The 25,013-nt window shown below is 49.8% G+C and overlaps 1 protein-coding gene across 1 annotated transcript; it reads right to left on the reverse strand.

Moving 5' to 3' along the window:
- Window positions 1–1,088: 1,088 nt before the first annotated feature.
- Window positions 1,089–6,915, reverse strand: PIM1 (Pim-1 proto-oncogene, serine/threonine kinase). The gene is made up of 6 exons (XM_074935863.1): window positions 6,753–6,915; window positions 6,258–6,364; window positions 5,974–6,024; window positions 5,455–5,821; window positions 3,222–3,398; window positions 1,089–2,495 (listed from the first exon to the last, which is right to left on the reverse strand). The coding sequence occupies exons 1-6, from the start codon at window positions 6,829–6,831 to the stop codon at window positions 2,338–2,340; spliced, it is 939 nt and encodes a 312-aa protein (XP_074791964.1). The 5' UTR covers window positions 6,832–6,915; the 3' UTR covers window positions 1,089–2,337.
- Window positions 6,916–25,013: the final 18,098 nt, after the last annotated feature.

The raw sequence follows: 25,013 nt of genomic DNA on the forward strand, positions 1-25,013 counted from the left end.
ACTTGGTGGCAGGCACCTTGCTGGAGATTAGCAGTGCCGAGAGGGTCAAATATTTCCCCAGGAGGCTACAACCAACAGGGTTTTAAAAAGAAGGGCACTGTGCAAACAATGCTTGCAGTCACTGCTCCATCTCTTAACGTTACACAGCCCCACACTTGAACCAACAGCATAGGTTTTAGACAACACCATGAATATTACAGCCAGGTGGAGCACACTGTTCCATTCAACCCGCAGACACCCTGAAACGTAACAAGTAAAGAATAGCTCCTGCCTCCACCAGGGTAAAGCAGAGTTTTAAAGGTTGCCGCTAACTCAGTGCTGCACAAGTTACTGTTCACACCAAGAGGCTGTCGCCTGCACCATGTGGTCGCTGTAGTTTAACAAGGGGAAGCCCAGCTTATTTGTGCTGAAGAGTGTGAAAACGACCGCGTTCTCCTAGCCTGGACGTCAACAGCCCCCGTGGCTCTGGGCCAGCCCCAGCCTGGCTGAAGATGGTGATAGTATGTAACGAATCAGATGCCTCCAGAGCCTGCCACACAGGATCGGTTACTGAAACCCCATGTGCCCGGACATGGATGGTCAGCATCCAGTGTGCCACGTGCATGGGTAACATACTGCATCATCAATGCAGCACTGACATTTACCTGCTTTGTTCACACACGACTAGGCATGAATGGAAACGGTATGTACATACTTTATGCCTCAGCCATACACCTCTGATCTCACAGTTCAGTGAAGAAGGCTGCCAGAGATGGCCAGAACCAGGACATTTGGCATGGAGAGTGCACCAGTTCAGATCCAACACTAATAGCTGACGCCTTTAACGGGCTGAACCAAAACACTGCATCTGAGTGGCACAGCTTTGAGGACATGTGAATTCAAACTTTGTGGTTTGGGCTGCTATCTCTAGCTGTAGCTTACTCATCTCCTGCTCCGAGAGCCCCGCGCTTTGGTGGTGCTCTCGGCGTTCGGATCACGTTATGAAGGGTCCCGAGTTTCGACAGCACCGCTTCGCTGCGCTGTGAAACTGGCAGTTTTACTCCACCCGAAAGAGAAGAGGTCTCAGGTTAAGTCAAGTGATTCATTTTTATTTAAAACCGCATGTATAAAAAAAATAGGATTTCTGAATTCCCCTGTACAATATTAACTATTAACAAAAGCAGCAGACTACACACTGATGACATATACAGGCTTGACAGTGTTGGAGTCCAGGGTACCTTCCCCGACAGCTCGGCAAAACCAGTGCTATATACACATGCGCACATGACGTCCCCCAGCCCAGACAAATACCCGTGGAAATGCCTTTAAAACAATTGAACACACGCGTGGAAGAGGAACACCGGCAGCCGGAACTATTTACAGACAGCTGGGAAGCAGTCAGCCATTCCACACAGTGGTGAGATGTTAACAGAGCATTCTAAGAAGGGAGTGCAGTCGGGCGGGGGGACCCCAACTGGAAACCAGATCAGCAGCTATGGAAGCCAGGCATGGGCTCTGAACCCACATGAATCATAAATAAATAAATAAGTTATCCTACAGGTTCGGACATTTTCCTTAAAAACAAACAAACAAAAAATAACCCAACCCCCTGAAAATAAGTTAAAAACAAAAAAAAAGTAAAAACATTACTATTATAAACTACAGTCCTCTGTACACCAAGCTTTGCTCCTGTATAATTCTGTACACATTTACAGCTCTATTGGGTTGCATTGTTTGTGCATCTGTGAGGACGCCCCAGCTTTTGAGACTCAAAGCAAAGAGCTGAGGAAGAAGAGTTCCTGCTAGACAGCATACCTCAGAAACAACTAGCCAGGGTGCATTGGTTTCACCCATGGCTGCTTCTGACCTGTTCCTTAAGGAGGGGAATATAAAATAAACCCAGGTGAATCTTGGAGAAGCAGAGGTGTAGGAAGATTCAAGTATTTCCCCCAGCACAGCCCAGATCGCATCTGAAGGCACTCAGAACACGGTGACACAGTGAATAAGACAGGTATTCAAATCAGTACCTTCCCTCCCTCTCCACAGCCAGTTTCCCCAAGCGAAACTTTCTTGCTAATTCTCTGGTCCTTGCTCAGTTCATATTCCAGGACTCAGCAGGTCAGGGACACTCATGGATGTGCCCATAAGACATCAAAAAAGTCTACTGGCAAGACATCAAGTAAGGCAGGACCTAACGAGTTCAAGACCAGTCCACCTGGGATGGATGGTAACCTCCAGCCTCTCAGAAGATTCTCCAGTTAGCTGAGCTCTGGAATGAGATATGAATGTTCCCATGTAACAGGCAGACAGTCACTGGTGAGAGTTTTCTCTTTTACACCCAATGGATGAGAGGAGCTGCTATTTGCCAGACTCCTGAATTAGACTGTGCAGGTGGATCTCTGCCGTTTTCTGTGGCAAGAGGACGTCTTGCATCCAAGAATGATTTAGAAGGTCTTCAAAGGATGGCCTCTCGGAGGGCCTCAAGGCCAGACACCATTTAATGAGGTGCTGGCACTCTGCGGAGAGAAAACAAGCAGTCAGTGAGAATCTGCTGCTGAGTAATGTCTGTGAAGCCTACAACAAGCCTCCCTATTTTGCCATCTGCAAGTCTGCTTTGGGATCTGCCTTTCTTGCTTCACAGGACAGATTACCATGGCTGTGGCTAGGTGTGGTTTCCGAGTTACGCCCCCCCAGCCCCCGTACGTGGGTGAACCAGTTCCCATCTTTGGAAGGAGACTCCGAAAATACACAAGGGAGCAAATTGGCAACGAAAGGCCGTGAACAGCCCGTCTTCCCCTGCCATTCACACCCAGGCTAATAGCAAAAATCAGCTTTCCCTTCCCCAGTGAGATGATTAAACCGGAGAGCTACTTGGTTCAATATCTTTTGTCATTTCCACTTTCTGTAAGACTGCTTCAGCAGCCAGCTGCAGTAGCCACATTAAAGACCCCAGCAAGCGGCAGGAGAGTCAAGTGCTGAAGTGAACTACAACAGCGAGCTCTGAAGCAGCTGTCTAAGGCAGAGAAGACAGCGCGGTCCCCTGCACTTTGCTGGGATTCACTAGCATTAAACATCTCATTGAGTTTAAGACAAGAAGGGACCACTAGATCACAGAACCATGCCTTGCACGTCTCACTGGTTGCATGAAGTGATGGTAATGCACCTCTGTGGCATCATATTATCACTTTGTCAGGCTAAGCAGTTGTTTGCCCAACTCTAACACAACAAAGGAGAGTGCTCACCTGGAGAGACCCTCTGTCTGAAGTAGACCTGGCCCTTAATAATCTCCTCATCATGTTCAAAGGGGATATCCCCGCAGACCATGTCATACAGCAGGACCCCCAGAGACCAGACTGCTGCTGACCTGCCATGATATCGGTGACAGCGGATCCATTCCGGGGGGCTGTACACTCTGGTTCCTGTAGAGAAGATTAGAGGATCATGGTTAGCAGAAATATTTCATCTTGTACCCTAAGCAGAGCAACCAGTTATTAATTCTTTTTTCAGGTGTTATCAGGGTGGTTTTAAGAGACCAAGTCAGGTACTTCAGCCCCAAATTTAGGTTGCAGTATCTTAATATTGTTTAACTATCAGCCCAGTCTGAGTGGGATTTAAGCCCCCAGCAGTTTTAGCAATTGCAGAGTTGCACTAGAGCACAGACTACAAATGAAGCAGAAATAAACATGTTTTCCAGCTGCAATACAAGCCACAATAAAGAACAGGTTTCTTAAGGCCACTGTTGTCCTGACTTTCTCGCTGTCGATGTAACCATTTCTCACTGAGGTAAAGAGAGAGGCAGCTTGCAGATGCTTCAGTCCATGGTGACCCAGTGTAGACGGAGCATTTGGGGCGGGGCTGAGGCCTTGTCTACTGCACTACAAGGAGCCCAGACAACCTTATAGTCCTTTCTTCATAAATGGGTTTCCTTGCGGAACCCAAAGAAGGGCAGATACCTTGAAGAGTTTATTCCTTTTTTGGCATTGATTACTGTTGAGTCAGTCAGGTATAAAGCCAGCCTACTCCAAAGCTGTGGACAAAGGTTTGTTGTACAACATCAAGGGAGTGGTTTTAGTTAGTACAATTGTGCATGTGATAATTATGCTTGGAACTCAGATTCCACCCTGCTTTTGGCCTCTGCAGATGCTTACGCCCTTTGCCTTTGTTGTATTTGATCTCTTCCCTTCTGGCAGGAAGAGGAGACTGAGGTCAGAGCTCCTAGTCTGGTTCCTGGCCACGTGACTGTTGTTTACAAACTTTGGGTTGTAAAAAGAGACCCGATGCCCCACCAGGGGGCACCACTAGCTTGGGAAATTCTGCAGAAGAGAAGGTGGCTGGGAGGGGCAAACCCATCCCTTGTCATCAACCGTTAAACTAAAAACAAAAAATGCAGCATAGCCCAAGCCATCCGGCAAGGCAGAAGCAAAACAAACCCTCAACAACAAACAGTGATTTTTTTTTGAAAGTCAACGGCCCTACCCTGAATATGCCTTTCAAGTGGGTCAGAAAAAAAGCCTACCACCAGCAGCTCAAGGCAGCTCTGTTTATTTGTCCCCCATGCAGATCCCTGCACCCCTGCTCCAAGGTCAAATACTCCTCCCTGGGTTTATAGCTCCCCCCTCCCCAAAGATCTGACTCAGGTGCCTTTGGGCAGCAGAGGAAAGGGAGCCTGCTGTAAGCAGATCTCCTGCAGATCCTATTTCACAACATTCATCCCATGACAAAACACAACTTTCCAATGAAATGAATAATTTAGCGAGATGGCGGAGACAGCAGCTTCTCTTCTTGATCCCCTCCCCAAATTGATGTCCATCCATCCTCACAGAAAGAAACTGTACAAGAGCCCTTCTCTTTATCCTTAGGGGGGAACATCCCCTCCCCTGCATTCTACCTGCTAGATTAGGTTAGAATCCAGCATCTGAGCAGCCATGGCTGCAGACAGGTTTAACTCAATCTTTCCCCATCTATGAAATGAGGCAGATCTTGTTTGCACCACCCCCCGGAGGGTGGAATACCAGCCAGATCCCTGCTGAAATGCTACAGATGTGATGGACTTAGAGAGAACCAAACCACTGGAACCAAAGCCCAACTTTCTCCTCTCATTGCTCACGGGGACTCCAGAGATTGATTCTTGTGAGTTCACACCCGGTTTCTGCCATGTGCCCCCCGCCACCCCCTGCATGACATGGGCAGCTACCACCAGTGCCTGCGATTAACACCCAACAAAAGGGCAAACACATTTGTGAAATGCTTTTTGGATACAAGGCAGGGAGGAAAACCCCAAAGGTATCAAAGCTGCAGATCATACAACAGTATATTTAGCAAGTGACAATGGCAGGGGGAGGAGGGAACAAAACATTCCTTGGCTGGGAAGTTACTGAACATTTACAGGCAGGGAACAACCCATTTCAAAGAGGAATTTCCCTGGCTTCCCTCCCTACGCAGATAAAATAGAAGGGGATGGAAATAGACACTCACCATCAAAATCAGTGTACACTGTGTCCTTGAGTAATGCCCCAGACCCAAAATCTATCAGTTTCAGTTCCCCGCTGTTCAGATCAATCAGGATGTTCTCGTCCTTGATATCCCGGTGCAATACCCCACAGCTATGACAGTGCCGAACCGCCTCCAGAACCTGGCGGAAAAAGCTGCGGGCAAGCTCTTCAGGGAGAGCACCCCTTTCCGTGATGAAGTCAAACAGGTCCTGCACGGGATCCGGCCGCTCCAAAACCAAGATGAAGCTGTCCGGTCTCTCAAACCAGTCCAAGAGCCGAATGACCCCCCGGAAGCCTGAGCCCACTTTCTTCAGGAGCAGGATCTCCATGGGCACTCTGGTCCCGCCAGGCTGCACAGAGAGAGAAAGGAGAGCTCCATCAGAGGCAGGCAAATCGACCCACAAAGTCAAGAGCTACCTATGACACCGGCTGCAACCTTCACTACAGAGCCATGACCATGCAATGCAGAGCCACAGCAGCTATTCCTGCCCCAGGCACTTACCAGCTCTCCCCAGTCAGAAATCCGGTCCCGGGCCACGTGCTTGATGGCCACCTAGAACACAAACAGAACCCCAGAGACAATCAGAGTCAGGTCAGGCAACCCCAGAAAGAGGGGAGGCAAACAAGGGACCGGCGAAGGGGATGCAAGATGGTGGTTATGCCAGGGCAAAGCAAAGGAGATGCAAGTGGGTCAGGGACAGGTCTCTCACCAAAGGTGGAGCTCTGTAGAGCAGCACGTATGGGGAGCTGGCTGCAGGGGTGGGGAGTGGTCCAGGCTCTACTCACCGGGGCGCCGTCCGACAGGCGGGTGCCCGAGTAGACAGACCCAAAGCCACCACTGCCCAGCAGTGGGCCCACCTGGTACAGCTTCTCCAGGGGCTCCTTGTCCTTCCCTGCAGGCAGAGAGAGACAGACACCAGGATCAGACCCAGCTGTTGTCCTCAAAAGACCGGGCCAGCCCTCCAGACCGGACCGGACCCACATCCCTCCTCGGAACGACCCCGAACTGGACCAGACTCATCATCCCTCCCCAGACCAAACTGGATCAGACCCCCCCATGCCGCCTCAGACCGAACCCCGCCAACCCGGACCAGACCCCCCGAACCGGATCAGACCCCCTTGCGGCCCGAACCGGATCAGACTCCTCTGTGAGCCTCCCCAATGCCCCGCAGGACCGGGCTCCTCCCGCACCGAACCCGGACCGCTCTGGGGCGCCCCACTCCAGAGCCAGCCCCGGCCGCGGATCCGACCCGAGCCGAGGCGAGCCGAACCGGGCCTCACCTGGCTGTAGCTTGGCCGGGTGCTCCCCGCCGGACCCGGAGCACAGGTGGGCCAGCGAGTTGATCTTGGAGAGCAGCATCCCCGCCCCGTCCCCTTGCTCCGGGACCGGGACCGGGACCGGCACCGCCCGAACCGAACCGGGCGCCAGTGGCTCGGCTCGCAGCCCCGCCGGGTCGGAACCAAGGGGGTGGGGTCTGGGCTGGCGCGGGAGGGGCGGAGGCCGGAGGGGGAAGGGGGGGGCGCGACTGGGAGCAGAGCCGACGAGGCTGCTGCGCTCGGTGCCGGGCTCCCGTGTGGCGCCGGCTCCCCTCGCTCCAGCCGCCAGTAGTAAGGGGAGGGAGGGAGCCGGGGCAGGGGCGGGGCCGGGGACAACCTGGGGGCGGGGCTTCGGTGCGGGGACCGCCCCGCCCACAAAGCCGCTTGCAGCCAATCAGCCGCGGGGCCCGTCCTCCCCTCCCCCCCCGTCAGAATAGGACGAGGAGACTAAAGACGTGGCGGGAAGGAAAAGGCGCCAAGAGGGGGGAGGGGTCGGGGGAAGGGGAGAATAAAGGAGCGGGGCGGGGGGATAGACTGGGGGGGGGCGGCCTGAGGGGGGGAAGAGGGAGGGGAAGCCTGAGGAAAAGTGAGGGAAGATAGCAGGTGGATGGGGCAGGGGCAGGTGGAAAGTTTGGGAGGGGCAAATGAGAGGGGCAGAGGGTGGGAAAGGGGGGGGAGGGCTGTGAATACCCCCCCCTAAAATCCAGCAGAAAATACAAGCCAAAATAAACTAACCCCCCCTTTGCTCCTCCCGCCCCCGCTGGGCTCCCTGGGATCAGTGTGGTTACAAGCAAGAGGGCGGGGGGGCACCTTCCCACCCTCCATCTGTCTCTCTGTTTGGCTTGTAAGCTCTTCAGGGCAGGGACCTCCAGTAGGTTCCTGTACAGCGCCTAGCACAATGGGGGCCCCCATGACCCACCCATAAAATACATCATAATCCAACCACACCCATGCAGTCACCTCTGGGGTGGAGGGTGGCGCATTGGCAGGAAAGAGAAAGGAGGAGATTTCTGGTAACGCCCCTATTCCTGCCAGCTGGGCCATGGGCTCTTTAATGTCCACCTTGACCAGAAAAACGCTGGCATTTTCAGATCTCACCTGATGTAGATGGTCAGCTAACTCGGTGGGGTCTGATTCTGCCCTCACACCAGTTTGACGCTGGCACGGTTCCATCGATTTCAGTGGAGTTACTCTCTTGATTTACACTGGCGCAAATGAGCTCAGACTCGTGCCCTTTATCTTGCGTATATGTAAAAATAGGACCCATACACGGTAAACAACACGGCACCCAGTCTCTTTGACTGCTTTAAGGCAGTGTATAACATCTCACGCTCTTGCAAGTAAAGATTTTTGCAGCATGTTCCAATAAATGTGCTTTTTAAAAAATGTCACTCCTTCACTTAAATTGTCCCTCTCAGCTAGCTCTGAAGGAGAGCTGTGTTGTGTGCTGTTATGTGTACATTGAGCTAGAGAAATACAAATACAACCTTTAAATACGGTCAATTCAAATTTGGCCCCATCATTTTTATTTTGGATAAACAAGCTGTTATAAAACCTAAAGCCAACAGAAATCTCTTCACAATATTTGTATTTTAAACAAATTCTGGCAGGAGTAGCTATATTTAAAACAAACAAACAAACACTTCCCAGCAATGCTTGCAAGCCAAAGGTTGCAGCAACCTGAAAGTGAAACTGACTATAAACACAAGTGAAACTGACTAAATTCCATCATGTGCAAGATAAGTGCAAAAAGGTGAACAAAGCAAAAATGGTAGAAAATAAATAGGACGTTAAACATGTTTTCTTGCCTTACGCTTTGTGTAGTTACTGACAACTGTGCACAGTGGGTGTAAAAACACTATTAAACCAGAATTCTCTATTCATCCACTATATGCTCATTGTGTATGGGTGTAAATGATGGCAAAAGCAAGTCAGTGGAGATGCAGGCTCTTTTCATTAAGTTATTGTCCACACTTTCAGTTCTTCTATTCTTCTAAACTTATAAAGAGACGGCTAAGGGGAGATATGATAGAGGTCTATAAAATCATGGCTGGTGTAGAGAAAGTAGGTAAAGAAGTGTTGTTTACTACTTCTCATAACACGAGAACTAGGGGTCACCAAATTAAATTAATAGGCAGCAGGTTTAAAACAAATAAAAGGAAGTATTTCTTCACACAATGCACAGTCAACCTGTGGAACTCCTTGCCAGAGGATGTTGTGAAGGCCAAGACCATAACAGGGTTCAAAAAAGAACTCGATAAAATTCATGGAGGACAGGTCCATCTATGGCTATTAGTCAGGATGGGCAGGAATGGTGTCCCTAGCCTCTGCTTGCCAGAAGCTGGAAATGAGCGACAGGGGATGGATCACTTGATGATTCCCTGTTCTGTTCACTCCCTCTGGGGCACCTGGCACTGGCCACTGTTGGAAGACAGGATACTGGGCTAGGTGGACCTTTGGTCTGACCCAGTAGGGCCGTTCTTATACAATATAACTATTTCAGAGTAGTAGCACCCAAAGCATTATGGTCCAGATTTTGACCCACAATTCTGGCTCCTCTGTATAGGGTCGCCAGTTGTGGTTAGACGAATTCCTGAAGGTTTCATCACATGACATAATCTTTAATTTTTGGAGACTCCAGGACAATCCTGGAGGCCTGGCAACCCTAGCTCTGTCTTGCTCTGAAACAGCTAGGAAGCCATCTTAACCACCTATCTGGGAATTTCTCTTTTGCAGAGAGAATCTTTGGATGGGATGGGCCAGTCTAGTGGCTCTGTGCCTGCCTGCCCTTTCCCCTTGATCCCTAGTACCAGAGATGTGGATAGGGGAAAAAAGTATAGCTAAAACAGCGGTGGCTTAAAGGATGGGGGCTCAGTGTTGCCTAACAAAGTATTGAGCTAGCTTCAAGAGACCAAGGTTCAATTCTTGACTCTCCCACTTGCCTGTTGAGTGACTTTGGGCAAATCATATCCCCTCTCTGTGCCTCAGTTTCCCAGCTGTAAATCAGGGATAATGATATAAACCTCCTACTTTGAGATTGCTGGTGAATCTATGAAAGCACCCTCTGTTCCAGCTATTCTTAGCATTAGAATGGCCCTAGTAGGGATAGTAAGCAGCCAGGTGTAAGTTAGGTTTGAGCATCTCTCAAAGGGCAGGACTTCATAACAGAATTTCCTTTTGGTTGAAATGTCTCATTTTTCTCAGTCACGTGGTGAATTTCATGTGGGGAATTCTGTTTGGCTGATTTGAAACCATAGCCATTTCACACAGTGCATTTAACTTGATATCCTCTTCTTCTTCAGTATCCTCTTACCATTGTCTCTCTCTCTCTCTCTTTTTTTTTTTTTTAACAAAAACAATGATGATACAACCTTGTGGTTGAAGTTTTTACATAAAATACTCAAGAAATTCCAAAATGCTACAGCTGCCCTATCGATCATAGTTTGGGCACTGTATACAGAGCTCAAAAACACTATATAAATGCAAGGTGTTCAAGTTACATTTGTTCTGAAGAACCACCGTTTAGAATTTCCCCATTTCCAGCTGAAGGCAATCAGGATGGAGAGGATCTTGATAGAGGAGTCACTGTAAAATTGAAAGGTGTTAGAGACAGGGATGGTAGCCCCATAAAAAGAATAGATTGAAACAATGGTAGGTGGTAGATAGAAATGAGAACAGAGCTTTGAGCTTCTGCACAGAGGAATAATCTACTGTCAGCAGAGCAACCACCAGGGACACAGAGAGGTAGGAGGAGTGATACCATGTGACGAAGAAGCCAGCAACATCAGTGTTTTCTTCAAAGCTTTCCAAGGGGAGAGTGTCAAACAGTGCAGTAGCTGCAGGACAGAGTCTGGTACGGATAGAGCCTCCCGGTACAGAGAGGAAGGATGGGTCAATAGTTAGGGCACTAGCCTTGCACTTAGGTCAAGTTGCTGCTTTCCAGTAGACATCCTCTGTGACCTTAAGCAAGTCACATACACCTAGATTCTCAATGGGAGTTAGGTGCCTATATACCTTTGAGGAGCTGGGCCTCGCTTCCCCATCCGTAAAGTAGGAATCGTTGCATTTCCCTACCTCACCAGGCTGTTGTGAAGATAAATACTTACATGATTAGAAGGCGCTCAGCCACTGCAGCAATGTGGGGGGGCCATACAAGTACCATAGACAGACTATGGCAGTGAAGTTAAAAGATGAGCCCCTGGTTTTGTTGGCGAGGGGTGAAATACAGTGGGAGCAGTTTTGTCAGGTGCTGCTCCTGTTCTGTGGGAATACAATGGCTCTCTTACTGGTCTAAATCCAAAAGTACTTGTCTTGCAGCACTGAAGGACTATTTGGTAATAGGATGGGATTCATGAAAGGATTTAGGTGCCTAAACCCCAGATTTAGGAGCCTAAGTCTCAGTATTGGCTCCACTGAGATTCACAAAACTCCCTCTGAACCCTAGGTGCCTAAACTCTCTTGGTACCTAAGTTTTTCAGGATAAAAGTTCCCCAGGTAAATGCTAAAATAGTCACTGGGGGAGGTGGGGAAGAGCAAGAGAAAAAACTCTGTAAGCCAGCGGTTCGGGCACCCACATGGGAGACCCTGGGTCCAGTTCCCCTGCTCCAATTACTCGTTTATTATTTAGCCACAGAGGAACACCTTCGACAGGAGAGACTCAGAGAGCCACCCCACCAGAATATGCCATAGCTCAGTGATTAGGTGGGAGACTCCTGTTCAAATCCTTTAGCAGAGAGGGGAGAATAGAACCTGGATTGCTCCACATCCCAGGTGGATGCTGTAACCACTGTGCTAAAAATTAGAAGGTGGGCACCACGTTTTGTGGCCATTTTCCTTAGGCAAGTCCCAGCCTAGTGTGCTGGCTTTTGTGCATTGCATTCTAAGCCACCTCTCTCTCCCCATTCATTGTACAGGGAATCTAGACACTGAACTCGGCTATGTGGATTGTAGCATTCCTGGATTTTCTAGGCCCCATGATGCTCGGTGTTGCAACGCACAAGTCCCTTCATGGATCCCACCCATAGTGCCTGTCAATGCTGGCATCATCAACACAAGCCAGACCCCTTTTGCCGCCTTGAAGAAGTCAGCTTTGATTGGCTTTGGGTATTATTGTAATTACGTCATTGCTTCCTGATCCACACACAGACTTTTCCCTTTTCTAGTAAAAGTGGAGATTCCAGCTGGGAGTTCTTGACCAACAGCCTCTTTCCACAGAAGTCGCTGGCTGAGATGCTTTGCTGAGTTCCAGAGATAAGATAAATAATTTACTGGATGTAGGGCTCTGATTACTCACTCTATTAGCATTTAGAGCAAAGAGCTTCAGCCACTGGGAGCTAAATTATTACAGATGAAGCCCATCTGGGCTCTTTTTCCTGAGAAGACCAGGGAGCTCCCAGCACCCACACATACTTGTGGAATGAATTGCTTAAATCTAATGGGTTTTACTGGAAATTCTGGTGAGCCTTGTTTTCTTTTATTATTTAAAAAAATACACAGCTGCTGAGGCTCCTTGCTGAGTCAAAACAAAACTCCCCAACTGATTTTCAAAAAGTACACAGGCTCTGATAGTTGAAAACAGAGTTTCAGTCTCAGACCCTGTCGTTGTCCTAAGAGACAGATGGTACGTGGCAGGAGCAACTCTAAGAGTTGAGATTAAATATCTTTCTAGCACGGGGTATCTCTGCTTTCAAGAGAAGTATGTTACCATATACAAAAAGGAAACAAATGTTCACATCATTTCTACAAGTGGACCAACAAGCAATTATAGGCATAACAAAAGGGCCACACCTGTAGCTGCAGCGCAGATTCTTATAATTATTTGTGTTTTTATAGTGCCAGTCAGGAACCAGAACCCTACTGCGCTAGGTGCTGCACAAACCCAGAACAAAAAGACCATCCCTGCCCCCAAAGCCTAGAAGACAAGTGACGACTGATAGAGACAGACAGGGGAGCCCAAGGAAACAATGAGGTATTCTTGGTCAGCGTGGCAGACAGTGAGCTCAGAGTGCTAACCATTGTGGAGTTTTTTGTAGGCATCACGGCAAAGGAGACACCCCGCTATTCTGGGAAGATATAAATACAAGATGTGGCACATACTCAGATGGGATCGAGCTAAAAGTGAGCAGCGTGATAAACGCACGTTTCATTCATTAAGGATGAATCCACAAAACACTTTGCCTTCCCACCTTATACTGTTCGCCAAGCATTCAAGGCTGCAAAAGAGTTTCAATTTTCTGTTTTCGGCTTACTCAGAACTTTCTGAAACATCCTCTTGTGCAGCTGAAATTTTCTAGGCTTGGTCTCTGGCCAAAGGTGAAATATTTGTTGCTGGAAAGTTTGAGGAAAATCTGTTCAGTCTTTTCTTGAGTGATGCAAGGCTGCAAAAAAAAACCTCCCAGAGCCCTGTGTCTCTTACTGCTCACGCCAACAAGTAGTCTTGTGCCAGGCAATGGGACTACTCATGGGAGCAAGCGCTCACAGTTTGCCCCTAACCAATTACTGAATTCCTTACAGTGATGATGAAAGGTCCCAAACGGACTGCCCTAGAAATGGAGGTTCTCTGTTTACAAACAGAGTGGACGGAGCAACCAGGCAAGCTTCCCTGCCAACGTGCCTTGATTCTCACCTGCAGGGACTTCCTCTAAAGAAAGGTGGAGGAGGATGTACAAGCAAGCTTCTCTGTTGAAGCTGCTAATCAGGGCCAAATGTAGCAGGGTTTCTTGTAACATGGACTCCTAGGGCCAAATCCTCAGCTGGTCTAAATCAGTCTACTTCGACTGATGTCAGTAGAACCAAGGCAATTTACACCATAGAGGGTCTGGCCCATGCACTGGTGTAAATGATGTCTCACAGAAGCTTTGCCTGTCTACGCTAAGGGATTGTCCCATTGCAGCTACCCTAACGGTCCCCCAATGACTGAACCTGGGGGAACCTCCCCAGTATAGACAAGACTTTGGAAGTGGACTGAGTCCCACACCAACTTATTTCCCATGGTCCACTGAACAGCTGTCACGTGGTGACAACTTTCTATCCCTACTGACTTGTGCTGGATTTAAACTGGTGATCTAGAGGCGAAAAGCTCCATCTCCCATCACCAATGGCCTAAGCTAGCCATGCCGGACCGAGATAGCATGGGGGTGCATGCAATTACTACGTGTCCGTTTGTTGCTGGTGGCTCAGGCCTATCTTCCTCTCTTCAGGGTGTTCCATGAGGGAGTAGATCCATCCCCCAAAATGGACTAAATGGTGTGTGAAAAGCCTCATTCCGCTGAAACCAAGGTTTGCATGTTTGCATTTAACCTGGCCCTGATTCCAGTCCAGGCTTCCCTGCTTGAGGCAATTAGGATGTGTCAGATGTGAAATAAATAAATGAATAAATAAATAAACAACCAGCCAAACACTCCAGCTCACTACCTGGTGTGTGCTTGGCTGGTAGGGTAACCTAGTGTTCTGGTTGATTCCAAAGTGCCCCACCTCTCCCCCCGGCAATCTGCAGTCAGGATAAAAGCTGCAGAGGATGTCAGCCTCTCGACACCATCAGCATCTGTTCGTGCAGTTTAGTGCCTCTCGGGGACACCCAGGCCTTCAACCAGGGCAATTTACTGCCCATTTCAAGCAGGCCCCGCTATGGCAGCAGATAGGGGAGGCTTCCCTGGGCTTCGAATCACTGCGCTAGCCAACGGGAATCCCCTAAATCAAGGGTGGTCCGCTTGTGTCTGTCTGGTTCTTCCTCGCTCTCTCTCCATCTCCAGGCCAAATTCAGCCCTAGAGAAAGCGGCTGTCGCTCTAGTGAAGAAGGCAGCGTTTGCGCGCAGTGACACCAGGGCTGAATTTGGTCCTGCTGTCTGAGAGGCGCTCACATTTCTCGCAGAGCAGACTGGGAGAGTAAATCTTAGACAGTCTGGGGAAAAAAAAAAAGCAAGCAAGCAAAAAGCCGGGAGCAGGAGAGCTGGGCGTGTCGGCAGGCTTCCCCAGAATCTCGCAGTCAGCTCGCGCCCCATTCTGTCTGCAGCGTGGTTTGTCGGCACAGGATTGCACAGTGCACAGTCTGGTGACTGGCTGAGCCAAGCACCACGCAGACATCAAAGGATCAGTCCCCAGCCCTGCAAACAATCCCTCCAGCTTGCAGTCTCTTCAGCTGCATTCCAGTCGAACCATGGCTGCCTTGCATGATAATCAGGTCTAATTGCCGCTTTATCCCTTGATTGTTGTGCTGGGCTTTTGGCGCTGCAGTGTCCCTTTCTCAGTTTATATTTTTGTTTCCTCTCCCCCACCCCACTCTTTAGATCCTCCAGGCTCCAGATTTTGTCATTACAATTAGCAAATAGGTGAAAATGGTTAGTAGCAGAGCTGGGCTTTATAGTTTCAATTCACTGCACACAAATATCTGGAATTGGCTGTCAGACAGGGGCTTGCGTGCCATGCAACATTCTGGACAGCAGAAGGAATATCGCTGGGTTCATTACTGAGGGCGGGTCTACGCTACAGTTAGGTCGACGCTGCAGTGTTGTTCCCACCGATGTAAGTTGCCCAGTACGACAACGCTGATTTAATAACTGCACCTCCGTGAGAGGCGTACCGCTTAGGTCGCTGTAGTTAGGGCGACGCAGTGTCAGTGGAGACACTGCGTTACTTACGTTGGCTTTAGTGGCCTCCGGGAGGTGTCCCACAATGCCGCACCGTGACCGCTCTGGTCACCGTTTTGAACTCTGCTGCCCAGCGGCCAGGTATGCAGGTACATGCCCCTCCCCTTTTAAAACACTGTGAATTTTTGAAATTCCATTTCCTGTTTGCTCGGCATGGAGCGCTCACCTAGCAAGTGCCCAGCTGACCACGCAGGCTCCACGCTGCAGACGTGCTCCCACCTGGCCTACACAGGAGGTGGTGGATCTCCTGGGCCTGTGGAGAGAAGAGGCTGTATGAGCAGCCGTAGAAACGTTGATATCTACGAGCAGATCACTCGGGGCCTGGGGGAAACAGGCTACAAGAGGGACCCACAGCAGTGCCGCGTGAAAGCCAAGGAGCTGCAACAGGCGTACCAGTAGGCAAGGAAGGCTAACGGTCGCTATAGCGTGGAGCTGCAGACACGCTGCTTTTACAAAGCGCTGCCTACCATCCGGTGGAGACCCCACCCTCACCCCCATAGGGCCCTTGGATACGCTGGGGGAGCTGGAGTCACAAGCCCCTAGAGTGAACAGTGAGGAGCAGGTATTGGACGAGGAAGAGGAGGAGGAGGAGTATAGGGGACAGGTGACTGGAGGATCCAGTGGTGCAGTGAGCCAGGACCTGTTTTTGACTCCAGAGCAGTTGAGCCAGTCCCTACAGTACAGATGCAGGGGAAGGAACCTCTGGTAAATATGCCGTTTGCTTTGATATTGCAGGGACACATCTGTTCATTTAGTGGCCTGATCAGGCTATAAGAGGTAGCAAAGTAACCAAGAGTGGTAGACTTGCTATCTGCTTCTCATTCCCCTGTACAGTCACGCAGAGGGGGCATCGGGATGTCCCATGACTCCTCCATCGAGATCTTGAGGAAACTTTCCTGAAGGTAGTCTGCAATCCTCTGCTGAAGGTTTCTGGGGAGGCCTGCCTTACTTCTTCTTTCTACCGTGAGAGGACACTTTCCCATGCCAGTCTGCAATGACTTCAGCAGGTACCATTGCAGCACACAGGCCAGAAGCATATGGACCCCGTAAGAGCTGTCCCCTTTCAACCTCGGTTACCCTCAGGAGTGAGATATCAGCTAATATCACCATTGTCTGTGGAAAACAGTGCCAGTATTCAGTTCAGTTGTCCTTGCCACATATACTCATGCCTGTGAGCTGCCCCCGCCTCACTTATTGTCCCAACGTGCCCCCTCCCTGCCAGGCTGTACTCACCCTAGCTGGGACTGCTGCTGCGCGCTATGAATCCCAGGGAGAAGAGAGAACGTAGCACTAGTAACTTGTGTGGATCAAGGGGAGTGAGTTCAGTATATCAAGTTCCCATTTATCTTGTGAATACACTCACAATAGTACCTCTATGCATTGTATCTTTTGCAGCCGGAAATGTGGCCTTGAGGATCTCTCCATTCACACCAGCAGGGCGCCCCAGCCAGATAAGGAGGAGAAGAAAGAGGACACAAGATGGCATGATGCAAGAGATCTGCAATCTGGTGCTTCCGATACTGACCACAGGGCTTAGAGGATCACCCTCGCGGACAGAATGGACAGGGATGGAGCACAGAGGAGAAAAGCACAGGAAAAGGAGAGAGACGTGCAGTGGAAGATGCTAGCATGTTGGAGACTCTTGTTGACCTTCAAGTTTCAACAGGTCTCCCTTTGCAGCCCATAGAAAACTGCATTTCGGGACCTCCCCCCAACACACACCCAGATTCCACCTGGCTTCCAGGGCTGCTGTACTACCCCTACCACTCCACCCCAGAAGAGAGCACAATCACAGCCGCACATACACTGACCTGTGGGGGACATGGTTGGATACGTGTGTTTGAAATGAGAATGACTTTTCTTTCCCATTCCAAGGTTCTTTCCCCTGTACAGTAACTGCTTGCTTAACATTGTAGTTATGTTCCTGAAAAATGCTACTTTAAGCGAAACAATGTTAAGTGAATCCAATTTCCCCATAAGAATTAATGTAAATATGAGGGTTAGGTTCCAGGGAAATTTTTTCCCCCAGACAAAAGACATTATATACATATACAGTATAAGTTTTAAATAATTTGAAACAAACTATTTAATACTGTACTCCCCAATGATGATTGTGAAGCTTGGTTGAGGCAGGGCATAGTGGGATTGGGGCGTGGGGGCTTGCCCCACTCCAGCTGTCCGGTGCTCCTACCAGGGAGGCGGGTTGGGAGCTTGCCTGCTCCCCAGCTGGAATGCCGGGTGGGCAGAGTGGGATAAGCCCCCGCACCCCAACCCTGCTCCCCAGCTAGAATGCCAGGTGGGTGGAACAAGGCAAGCTCCCACTCCCTGACCCTGCTCCCTGGCTGGAATGCCAGGTGGGCGGAGCGGGGCAAGCTCCTGCGCCCTGACCCCTCTCTCTGGCAGGAGCGCTGGGTGGGCGGGTGGAGCAGAGCGAGCCAAACAACCTTGGCACAAAAAGTGGGAATGTGCTAATAAAGTGTGCGGATGACACAAAGCTGGGATATCTCTGCCAATACAGAGAAGGACCGGGATATCATACAGGAAGATCTGGATGACATTGTAAACTGGCGTAATAGTAATAGGATGAAATTTAATAGTGAAAAGTGCAGGGTCATGCATTTAGGGATTAATAACAAGAATTTCTGTTATAAACTGGGGACGCATTACTTGGAAGTAACAGAGGAGGAGAAGGACCTCGGAGTATTGGCTGATTACAGGATGACTATTAGCCGCCAATGTGATATGGCCGTGAAAAAAGCTAATGCGGTCTTGGGATGCATCAGGCGAGGTATTTCCAGTACAGATAAGGAGGTGTTAGTACCATTATACAAGACACTGGTGAGACCTCATCTGGAATATTGTGTGCAGTTCTGGTCTACCATGTTTAAGAAGGATGAATTCAAACTGGAACAGTTACAGAGAAGGGCTACTAGGATGATCCGAGAAATGGAAAACCTGTCTTATGAAAGGAGACTCAATGAGCTTGGCTTGTTTAGCCTAACTAAAAGAAGGTTGAGGGGAGATATGATTGCACTCTATAAATATATCAGAGGGATAAATACCATGGAGGGAGAGGAATTATTTAAGCTCAGTACCAATGTGGACACAAGAACTAATGGATATAAACTGGCCATCAGAAAGTTTAGACTTGAAATTACATGAAGGTTTCTAACCATCACAGGAGTGAAGTTCTGGAACAGCCTTCCAAGGGAAGCAGTGGGGGCAGAAGACTTCTCTGGCCTCAAGACAAAGCTTGATAATTTTATGGTGGAGATGATATGATGGGATAGCCTAATTTTGGCAATTAATTGATCTTCAACTCCTAGCGGTAGATATGCCCAATGGCCTGTGATGGGATGTTAGATGGGGTGGGATCTGAGTTACTACAGAGAATTCTTTCCTGGGTGTCTGGCTGGTGAGTCTTGCCCATATGCTCAGGGTTTAGCTGATCACTATATTTGGGGTCAGGAAGAAATTTTCCCCCAGGGCACATTGTCAGAGGCCTTGAGGGTTTTTTGCTTTCCTCTGCAGCGTGAGGCACAGGTCATTTGCTGAAGGATTCTCTGTACCTTGAAGTCTTTAAACCACGATTTGAGGACTTCAGTTGCTCAGACATAAGTTAGGGGTTTGTTACAGGAGTTGGTGGGTGACATTCTGTGGCCTGCGTTGTACAGGAGGTCAGACAAGACAATCATAATGGTCCCTTCTGACCTTAAAGTCTATGATTCTATGATTCTAGGATCCAGGCTTCTCACAGAGATGGCGGATGTGTGGGTTTGCAGGGCCTTTGATGAGAGGTGCAAAATATTATGGGATGCACATAAAATTATAGGATGGAGAAAACTGCATCATGGGACATTGAAACCATGTTCCCAGGCACTCCTGCGCAACTCGTTTGCCCCCAAGAGGCATTGCAAACCCTTCCCAAAACACCCTGCGCTAGATGGTAGCGAGTTGCACAGTGGGATAACTACCCACATTGCACTGCTTTCTGCATTGATACAAGTGCTGCCAATGAGGATGTGTACCGCCGACACATGGAGCGTAGTGTGGACATGCAAAAGCGATTTAATTACTGCAGTGGCTGTACGTCGACATAACTTAGGTCGACTTACTTTTGTAGTGTTGACTTACCCTAAGTTCAAGACTGAAACAAAGATTGTCAGCCAATGCAGGCTTTGAGATGTGTCTCCATTCCCAATTCCCTGCCATTCCAGATTGGATGAGAATCACAAAATTCACTTCCGCATTGCAGAAAAGGAGGAAGGATGGGCTAGTGACTAGAGCAGTGGACTGGCAAGCCATGAGGTCTGTGTCCTGCTCCTAGAACTGTCGCTGACTCACTGGACAACCTTGGGCAAATCATATTTTGACTCTGTGCTTCAGTTTATCCACCCATAAAACCGGTTACCACTCGCTGACTTAATAGGGGAGTTGGGCATACATACATGGGATCATTTTGAGTAACTTGAGTTTAAGCACACACGTAGGCTGACCAGACAGCAAATGTGAAAAATCAGGACAGGGGATGGGGGGGTAATAGGAGCCTATATAAGAAAAAGACCCAAAAATCAGGACTGTCCCGATAAAATCGGGACATCTGGTCATCCAACACACGCTTCTGATTGTAAGTTATTGTTGGACATGTGATACCTTTTTATTGGACCAGCAAATAAAGGCACAGACCTCCCCCTCCATGCCACAGGGTGTGTGTGACAACTTCAAAGCCGTGCATCCCCAGCACTCGTGAGCCCGAGAAGCAATGAAGCCCTAGGCCTCTCCGTTGGCTCCTGAAAAAAAGGGAGACCTCCAAAATCAATGGATGCTTTGGAAAAGGGAGGTGGCCTCATGGCCTGAATCACTTCCCTTCCCGCAGCTTCCCCAGGAGCAGGTACGTCTCAGGCTCCTGCCCTTAATGTACTTTGAGACCTTGCCACAGATCCTTGCTCCAGACCTTTGAGACCTTGCTACCCATTGGCCTACTAACGGGGGTCCCGGAACCGACCTTCCAGCCTCACGCAAGGGCAGTCTTGGGGTACAACAGCTCCCCTCCCATGAGAACCTGGAGGTTCCCCAATTGCGGAAGAAGAGGGGCACAGTTGGGGCGCCCTGCCCTGTGGGAGATCCCTGCTATGTGGGAGAAAAGCCCCCAACACGGACTAGAGAGCTTTGGGTTGACTTTTTCAGCATGGGCTTTTTGGGAAGTAGGTGCAGCATGTCAGGAGGGAGCAGTCGCCCTTGGAGGCAAAAAAACCATCGCTAATCTGCTTTGTGAATGGAGCTGCATGGGGGGCTGGAGAGGGGGAGATGGGAGGGGGAGGGAGCCACATGCTTGAAATTCCTTTATCTGGGTGGGCTCTTTCTCTGCAGACTCTCAGGATGTGGGAAATGGAAGATGAAAGAAGCTGCGTTTCCACCCTCTCGGGTTACAATGTCTAAAACAGAAAAGGCTGGTGGAAGGGGGCGGAGGGTGGGGGGCTGCTGCAGGGAGACCTGGTTTGGGAAATGGCATAGGGAGAGAGAGAGACTTGGGGGGGGGGAGGGTACTGGGGCTTGGGGGGATCATGTTTCACTTCACATCAGAGCTGTGGAATTTCCTCTGGTCTGGGGGTGCCTTGCAGAGAAGGGGTAGGCTGGGATTTTAAGGGGTTTTAAGGCTAGCTTGGGATGAATAATAGCCCAGAGGCAACTGATGAAGAGTGTTACTAAGTGACTGATGTTTACAAAGCTAACCCCCCCCCTGCAGAGCAATGTGGGCGGGGGGGAGGGGGGAGGGTGTGTTTGTGTGTGTGTGTGTGTGTGTGAGAACCCTGTGACACAGCAGGGACTGGGTGTGTGGGGGTATATCTAGCACTTCCCTTACAATCAGAGCTGGAAAAATAAATCCCAGCCACCAGCTGGTTTCTCTCATGCAGCCGCTTTCTCTGCTTGAGGGAGATCCAAGCATAGGTGCTGGAACTGCGTAGCGGCAGCACCCCTTGGCTTGACGTGGTTTCCATTGTATACAGGGTTTACAGTTTGGCTCAATAGCTCTCAGCTCCCCCCTCCCCCCCACTCTACAAATTGCTCCAGCACCCCTGGATCCAAGATCGGATCTGCATTTCCTCAAATGTACCCTTTCTCCGGATCTATCTGAAGAGCAGCCGTGTCCAGTTTTCTTTATAACTCTGCCACTTGATCATGTATATTCTAAAGTCGAGCTGCATTGCTCAGCAGCAATTGGTTGGGCAAGTCACATGGGCATGGTTTCTGCCACCCTCCTTGGCTGAGGACAGGAGCTCTGCCAGCGGGAATATTACTGCCAGTAGCTACAAAATTGGCTTTCCCTGCTTGTGTGTCCTGGGCTGCTCGGAGGATCCAAGAAGAGTGTAAACACAGGACCAGCAAGATATCTTCAAAAATCCCAGCAAATATTGTGGGAAATATTTCTGCATCATTCCCTCAATGTTACACAAGATACAGATCCCAGTACTCACATGTGAAGTGGGAGTTTTGCCCAGTTCTACCCCGGTTTTAAATTAAATTCGGGAATCACAAATTGTATTAGAGCCATCTTTAAAAATCACAAGCCAGCCCGTCAGCTGGTAGTAACTTGGCCTAGCTCCACGGACACCCACTGATACCAGCTGAGAATCTGGCCCCATTTTCTAGCCTGGGTTTTCACCTTGTTAACACCCAGGTTTGCAAACCATCTGGAAGGAGCAGGTTAGCAGAAGAGCTCAGCTTCCACTTAGGTACCAAAATGAATGTACAGATTGGAAAATCTGCCCTCAAAGGGTCACAATGCTCGGAACAGAGCCCTTCTGAAAATCTAGGGGCCTAAATGTGAGCTGAAGTCTGTGGATACTGAGCCCTGCTGTGCTAAACCTGGGTTAATGCATTTTTGTCATCCTTGTTATGAAGCAGTGTTGACCCCATGTATGCTAGCAGGACCAAAGCGTGATGTTACAACACTGTCTCCCAAAGCAGACTAAGCAACCGGCCTTAAACAAGGTCAATTTTTTAGGCTGTAGCTTTTTTGAGGGGGAGGTGTGCGCATGTGGAAATTCACTTACAATTGCATAGGCTTTGGGGCAGCTCTAACATGGACCACCACTGTGGTCACTAGAGCATCACCTACCCCTGCTCATAGACATCATCACCAAGAGACTGAAACGCTGATCAAAGGGGAGAGCCTGGCTGAAGGGCAACCAGCCAGCCTGTGGTGAGAAACATCTAATTTTGTAAGGACACTAAAAGTGTTAAGATCAGCTTAGAATGTGTTTTGCTTTTATTTCATTTGACCAAATCCAACTTGTTGTGCTTTGACTTATAATCACTTAAAATCCATCTCTTGTAGTTAATAAATTCGTTTGTTTATTCTACCTGAAGCAGTGTGTTTGGTTTGAAGTGTGTCAGAGACTCCCCTTGGGATAACAAGCCTGGTACATATCAATGTCTTTGTTAAATTGACAAACTCATATAGGCTTGCGGCATCCAGCGGACACAACTGGACACTGCAAGACAGAGGTTCCTAGGGTTGTGTCTGGGACCGGAGATATTGACTAGCGTCATTCTGTTGCACAATCCAAGCAGCGGCTGGCCAAAAGTGTTCACTCATGTAGTTGGAAGCAGCTTACATGCCAGAGGCTGTGCGTGAACAGCCCGGGAGTGGGGGGGTCTCACAGCAGAGCAGGGTAAGGCTGGCTCCCAGAGCCGAGGATTAGAGTGACCTAGCAGATCACTGGTCCAGATAACACCAGGGGAACGTCACACATCCTTCCTGTACATTAGTGGTGGCAGAGGCTGTGACAGAAGTGCTGGTGTGGATGCCATAAAACAACCCCTGACTCCAATCCAGTTTAGCAGCACTGTCTTACCCCCTTCAGTCTATAGGGGTTACCACGTTCTGGACAGGTCACTGTAGGTCCTTCCCCTCCCCACCCATTCATTAGATGCCTGATTGTCCTGGGAGCGGATAACGAAGGCTCCAGGGCACGGCCCATGCAGCTGGCGGAGCAGCAGGACTGCCAGGCACTCACATCACTCAGACGGAGCCAGCCAGTTGGCAGCAGTGTTGCCAGGCTGAGCTCGCTCAGAGGGATGCCCTTTGTGGGTCCCAGCATTGCCAGGCTCCATCCATGCAGGAAAGCCCAGCTGGTGAGGATGGCGACAATGCCGGGATCAGGGCTGGAACGGCAGCCTCCCCATGCCGACGGGTTCCAGGAGCGGGCCTGAGGACAGGGGGGTGGGTGTGCCAGAAGCAGGTGGTTTAAGGCCGCAGTAAAAACCAGCTCAGAAGGCAAGCGGTTTCCCTGCTTCTGTCTCCGGCCAGTCATTTTAAGCCAGCTCTGTGTAGTTTCAGAAGTGAGCAAAGCACTGGGTGAAGAACACTCGTTTGGGCAGGCAGGTGCCCTGTCTACGTCTCCTGTGCAACTCTACCTAGTCCCAACCTGCAGCACCTCCTGCTCGTCCCGTTCTGGGCCTCTTTGATGCAGAGACGGTGGGGGCTCCTTGCAGGAGGAGTGGAATCGGCCCAAAGCACATGATGGTTGTGTGGCAGCCACTGGGATTAAGGTGAGCCCCACATCACTTTCATTCGGGCCAGAAGGCCAGGATCTGAACGAAGTCTTAGGAGTGAAGAGCTCAATCCCCCTGTGCTGTGTAACGGAGCCTCTCGTCTAGGACGTGCTTATCTGGGGCAATTTGCCCCAGGCTTCTCTTTATTAATTGCCTTTATTTACAGACCGACCCCGATCGGCAGGCTCCACGTCAACTGATGACACAGCAACCCAAACCCAGAGCATGGCTCTTAGGGGCTTTTACACACGTCCACACCACAAGCACCGCATTCACTCAGCGCTAACAGGTACTGGGCCCTGCCAGGGGCAAGATACCCGGGGGAGCGGGATGGACATATGGGCTGACCTCAACAGAGAGGTTCCTTTGATCTCTCTTTCTTGCCTGACCACAAGCCAAAGAAGCTGCATAGAAACCTACCCCTGGTTTGTCCCATCCAGGGAATCCACAGTGTCTACACTCTATTACGAACCTCAGGGCTGGCAAGAGGATTTCTGCACCCAGGCCTTAAAAGTTCTGGGCCCCGTTACCCTGGCTGTAGGTCTGCAGCACGCTCCTGCTGTCCCTTTCACATCACTGTTTGCATTTCCCCATGGCATGACCTGGAAAGTCCCACTTTTATGCCAAGGGGGTGTGTGTGTGTCTCAAGTTCTTGGATATTAGGGACAAAGGACATAAATCAGGGGATGCCAAGACAGGAGGAGGAGAAATGCTGATTGTGCACAGCACAGTCTAGCGATCAGAGCAGGGGCCTGGGCATCAGGTGCACTTCCTAACTCTGCCACTGACTCACTGTGTGACCTTGGGCAAGTCCTTTCACTGCTCTGTGCCTTGGTTTCCCTGTTTCTAAAGAAAAGGGATAACGATACCCCCCCGACTTGGGACTGATGTCGTGGAAGTGCCTTGAGATCCTCGAATGGGAAGTGCTAAGGAAGGGCAGAGGCTTAGCAATAGGCCTTAGCAACACTGGAAATTAGCTGCAACCCTGCATGCCCCCAGTATACAGCAGGAAAGCTGTGAT

This window comes from Natator depressus, chromosome 21 (genome assembly GCF_965152275.1).
Source record: "Natator depressus isolate rNatDep1 chromosome 21, rNatDep2.hap1, whole genome shotgun sequence".
NCBI classification, from domain to species: domain Eukaryota; kingdom Metazoa; phylum Chordata; order Testudines; family Cheloniidae; genus Natator; species Natator depressus.

Coding starts and splice junctions, on each gene's coding strand:
- PIM1 (XM_074935863.1), bottom strand. CDS start 6,831: ATGCTGCTCTCCAAGATCAACTCGCTGGCCCACCTGTGCTCCGGGTCC. Junction 6,365..6,752: donor CCCGGCCAAGCTACAGCCAG/GTGAGGCCCGGT, acceptor CTCTGCCTGCAG/GGAAGGACAAGGAGCCCCTG. Junction 3,399..5,454: donor AGTGTACACTGATTTTGATG/GTGAGTGTCTAT, acceptor TCTTCTCTACAG/GAACCAGAGTGTACAGCCCC.